General features: G+C 46.2%; 1 protein-coding gene across 1 annotated transcript in view; it reads left to right on the forward strand.

The window, feature by feature from the left end:
* The first annotated feature begins 2673 nt into the window (after nucleotides 1-2673).
* LOC111526888 overlaps nucleotides 2674-5358 on the forward strand; it is a 22569-nt gene continuing 19884 nt past the window's right edge. The window contains exon 1 of the mRNA XM_026455350.1: nucleotides 2674-2795. Within this exon, the coding sequence (XP_026311135.1) occupies nucleotides 2674-2795 (122 nt within the window). The remainder of the gene's footprint in view (nucleotides 2796-5358) is intronic.

Here is a 5358-nt window from a genome sequence, read left to right on the forward strand (position 1 = left end):
TGGTGGCTCACATCTGTAATCCCAGCACTTTGGGAGGCTGAGGTGGGTGGATCACGAGGTCAAGAGGTCAAGACCATTCTGGCCAACATGGTGAAACCCCGACTCTACTAAAATTGTGCCACTGCACTCCAGCCTGGTCGAAGAGGGGAAACCCCGTCTTAAAAAAAAAAAAAAAAAAAAAAAGGAAACAACCTAAATCTCTATCAATAAGAGGTTGATTAAATGCCCATACAGTGGAATTGTATGCTGCCAATAAATGAGTGATTATTATCTATGTCTGGGTTGGCAAACTTTTTCTCTAAAGGGCCAGAGAGTAAATATATTAGGCCTTGTGGGCCACATGGTCTCTGTTGCAACTACTCTACCCTTCCATGGTATTGCTAAGGCAGCCATACTTAGATGATTTGTAAATGAATAGGTGTGGTTGTGTTCTAATAAAACTCTATTTATACTTGTTTTTTTTTATAACCACTTAAAAATGCAAAAACCACTCTTTCCTTGTGGTCTGCACAAAAACAAGCAGTGGGCCAGATTCGGCCCAAGGGATGTGGTTTGCTGAGCACTGATCTATTTTTGTGGACACAGAAAGTTGACCAATTGTTGGGGTTTCACTCAACACTTACCACTTAACTTGCATGGGGTGAGCCTATTTATATAAGTGGGGTGTGTGTATGTGTATGTGCATGTGTGTGCATATGGAGAGATGTTCATCAGGATGTCACCAGTGGTTACTTCTGTGATTTCAGATGATACTCACTTAATTCAGAAGAAAAAATAAAGGAGGGGGGTCTCGCTATGTTGCCCAGGCTGGTTTCGAACTCCTGGCCTCAATCGATCTTCCTTCCTCAGCCTCCCTAAGTGCTAGGATTACAGGCATGAGCCACCATGTCCAGCCTTCACTTAATTTTTTATCCTTTTCTGTGTGGCTTCAACTTTTAGAGTATTGTATCAATCGCTTATCCAGCTAACATAATGCTGCCAGAGCGCTCATCAGGAGGCAGCAATAAGTGTTTCTTGCTTGCACTGTAGTGGTTGGCTGGGCTGCTGCATAGGTTGGCTGCTGGCTGACCCAGAGAGGCCTCAGTTGAGACAATTGAGAGGACCTTACTCCACGTGTCCCTTATCCTCCCGTGGGCTAGCCCAGCCTGCAAACTTTCTGCAGCCATGGCAAACATGCAAATAAGTCTGATCATAGCTAATTACAAGCATCTGTCCCATTGCATCTGCTGACATCCATTGGCCAACAAAAGTCACATGGCTGAGCTCAGAGTGAGAGGACACTTGTAAGTTACATGGCAAGAAGCATGGACCCGGGGAGAAAGAAAGAAAAAGAAAGGAAGGAAGGAAGGAAGGAAGGAAGGAAGGAAGGAAGGAAGGAAGGAAGGAAGGAAGGAAGGAAAGAAGGAAGGAAAGAAAGAAGGGAAGGAGGGAAGGAAGGGAGTGTCATGGCAATCTCTCACAAACATAGGTTATCTTCATAGTCAGCAAAGGCAGTACAGCTGGTTTTAAGCAGAATGGCTCCCAGAGTTCTAGTCCTGCAACCTCTGGGTGGTACAGGTGATAGACACCTGTGGAAAGACAGGTGACTGTCTATCTCAGCAGCTCCAGAAAAATTTCAAACAGTCTCATTAACTCCTATCAGAGATGTCACATGGACATCTCTGACCCAATCAATAAGGCCAAGGCACTGCAGTGTTCTGAGTGTCCACTCCTGAAAATCACCTGCCCACTTTCACAGCCATAGGTGGAGTCAACTCTACCTGAATTTTTTGGACTGAGTGTTAGGGAGGGGTGGTTCACTAGAGGTATATCCAGGATGTTACAGAGGTGGCTGGCTTGAATTAGATCTCCCCTGAGATGCAGATTGAAGCGCCAGTAGTATACTTATGATGTGATCCCAGAGGGCACCAGTAAGGGGGAGGGGGAAATGAACAGGGAGGCAAGAAAGTCAATAAAGGGAGTATTAATGAGCAGATTATTACTGGGGGAAACTGGGCCCTCTGGGAGACTGTGTTGAAAAACCCTCAGAGAAGCTAGGCGCGGTGGCTCTTGCCTGTAATCCCAGCACTTTGGGAGGCTGAGGCAGGAGGATCACCTGAGGTCAGGAGTTTGAGACCAGCCTGGCCAACATGGTGAAACCCCCCTCCACTAAAAAAAATATGAAAATTAGCTGGGCATGGTGGCGTGCACCTGTAATCCCAGCTACTTAGAAGGCTGAGGAAGGAGAATTACTTGAGGTGGAGGTTGCAGTGAGCCGAGATCGCGCCACTGCACTCTAGCCTGGGCAACACAGCAAGACTCCGTCTCAAAAAAAGGAAAAGAAAAAGCCCTCTTCTTGTGGTTGTGAGATGGCATCCAACCATACAAAATTAAAATCCCCTGCCTTCCACATTAAATTCAGTACAAAAGGGTGTGAGTGCTCTTGCCCCAGAAATCCCACAAAGTCTCAAGATTCACCCTGATTGGACTAGCTTGGGGCATTTAAGTAACATGCTTACCTCTGATCAAGCTCTGTGGCACTGTGTCCAGAGAAACTGGGGTACTAGTTAACTTAGGTTTGGGCCACATGCTCCAATCCTGGGCTGGGAGTGGAGCCCCATCCCGACATATGAATGGAGAGGGGTGGTTGGGAGGTAGCCCCCAGGGGCAAAGCAGGGCTTTTGCCGAGCAACAATGGGACAAATCTACATGGGAGACAAGCTACCCAAATCCACTACAAACAATCTCTGTGGCTTCAGCCAACTAGCTGAAAAGGAAGAACTCTGGGAGCTGACAGGTTGTCGTCCTGCAAACAGGTGAGGCTGCTCTTGGACCATAGAAAACCTTTTAGGGGAGCCCCATTGTTCCAAGAATTAGTCCTTTAACTATCTGGGGCTCAGCTCCTCCTTTGCCATTTCCTGGGCATTCATGGGTGACTCACTAAACCTTTCTAGGTCTCAGCCACATTGATAACTTCACTGTCCATCCATCCATCCATACAACCATCCATCCATCCATCCATCCATCCATCCATCCATCCACCCAACCATCCATTCATCTATCCGTTCGTTCATTCACTAAACATTTATAAACATTTAAGTGTGCCATGCACTGTGTAGATTCTGAGGATAAAGACAGTTGTTCACAGCCGTATCACAGCATCTAGCACAGTGCCTGGCACATAGTAAGTGCTCAAGAAACACTGATCCAAGGAATAAATGAACAAGATAAAGTCACTGCACTTGAAGAGCTGACTGTCTAATAGAGAAAACAGACACTTAGAATTGCAATACACTGTGGCACCTATCCAATGTGCTTCAGGCAAACAGAGGAAGGAGCCTGTCTGGAAGGCTCAAGAAGGCTCCACTCAGGAAGTCACAGGCCTTCAAGGAGAGGGGAATTTTAGCAGGCTGAGAAAAAGAGGCAGCGCATAACCAGCCTAGGGAGCAGTGTCAACAATGGCACAGAACTGGAGAAGAAATTATTATTGTTATTTTTTTCGAGACAGAGTCTCACTCTTGTTGCCTGGGCTGGAGTGTAGTGGCACAATCTTGGCTCACTGCAACCTCTGCCTCCCAGGTTCAAGCGATTCTCCTGGGATTATAGGCATCCGCCACTACGCCCAGCTAACTTTTTGTATTTTTAGTAGAGACAGGGTTTCACCACATTGGCCAGGCTGGTCTCAAACTCCTGACCTCATGATTTGCCTGCCTCGGCCTCCTAAAGTGCTGGGATTACAGGCATGAGCCACTGCGCCTGGCCGAAATTAATTTATTAATCACTTACCATGGACCAGACATTTTATTTTTGCCTTTACACTCTTGGAAAGGATTAGAATTTATTCACCATGAAATCTTGGCATGCCTAGACTCCTTCTGCCTCTTGCTCTCCCCTCCTCTGGGTATCAGCTCTCACTTAAATTATTGTGACACTCCCCACCCCCCAAACCCACCAGTCAATAGTTGTGTCTCCCTCTGTTTCACCATCCATACAGCTGCCAGAGGGATTGTTTTCAAATTCCAAGGTTGAGCCTCTTGATCTTTGGTTTGGAATCCTTCAGTGGCTCCACATCCCCTGAAGGCTGTGTTTAAGACCTTTTGTAATATGACCCTGAATTGCATTGCATGCCCCAACCCTGGCACTCCCTAAGGTATAGTTGTACACCTCCAAACTTTGCTCCCACTGCTTTTTCTGCCTTGGGTGCCCATCTCCCTTTCTGCCTTCAATCTGGGGGCTATTTTTACTCTGCAGAGGACATTTGGCAATGTCTGGAGACATTTTGGTTGTCACAACTAAGGGGGTCCTTCTGCAATCTGCTGGGTGGAGATTCAAAATTCTGCTAAACATCCTATAATGCACAGAAAGTCCCCCACGGCAAAGAATTATCTGGCTTGAAATATCAGTAGTGCTGAGGTTGAGAAATCCTGCTTTGACTTTTCAGGAATGGGGAGCTACAGAAGGATTCTCAATAGAGAGTGAGAGATTTAGCTTTGGAAACTTTGGCAGCTGTCTGTGATGGCTAAGAGGAACGCAGGACCAGAGACCAGTGTAAGTCATGACCTTTCTTCCTCTTTTTTTCCTCCTTCTCCTGGAAATCAGTGACGTTAGCTGTCAAGAGTCTATTGCTCTTCAGCCGTCAAGAGTCTATTGCTCTTCAGCCAGAAACACTAAGCTCTGTGGTCACTCCTCCCAGATGGCAAATGATATCGCAACAAGCAAAGTGAATATGTCACATCTCTTAGGTTCCTGGGAGAGGTTTGTTTCTCCTGAGAAAGTGTGCTCACTCACACTCAACGGCTATGGGATCTTGAGAGAGTTACTTTCCTGTCTGTGCCTGTTCTCTCATCTATGAAATGGAGCTAATAATGGTACATACTTCTTGGAGTTTTGTGAGGATTAATTGATATATTACAAGAGCCTACAACAGGGCCTGGTACATTGTAAGTGTGGTTATCTGTGTTAATTCTTAACATCATCACATCTTCCTCCCCACTATCACCATCATCATCATCACCACCACCACCATCAACATCACCACCACCACCACCATCACTATCCTCAACATCATCATCACCACTGCCACCACTACCATTATCACCACCACTATCACCATCATCAACATCATCACCACCACTACCATCACCATCATCACCGTCAACATCATCACTACCACCACCATCATCATCATCACCATCAACATCATCACCACCATCACCATCACCATCATCACCATTAGCATCATCACCACCACCACCACCATCACCATCATCATCATCACCACCACCATCACTGTCATCACCATCAACATCATCACCATCATCACCGTCAACATCATCACTACCACCACCATCAACATCATCACCATCAACATCATTACCA

The sequence above is a fragment of the Piliocolobus tephrosceles genome, chromosome 17 (genome assembly GCF_002776525.5).
Source record: "Piliocolobus tephrosceles isolate RC106 chromosome 17, ASM277652v3, whole genome shotgun sequence".
In the NCBI taxonomy this organism is placed as follows: domain Eukaryota; kingdom Metazoa; phylum Chordata; class Mammalia; order Primates; family Cercopithecidae; genus Piliocolobus; species Piliocolobus tephrosceles.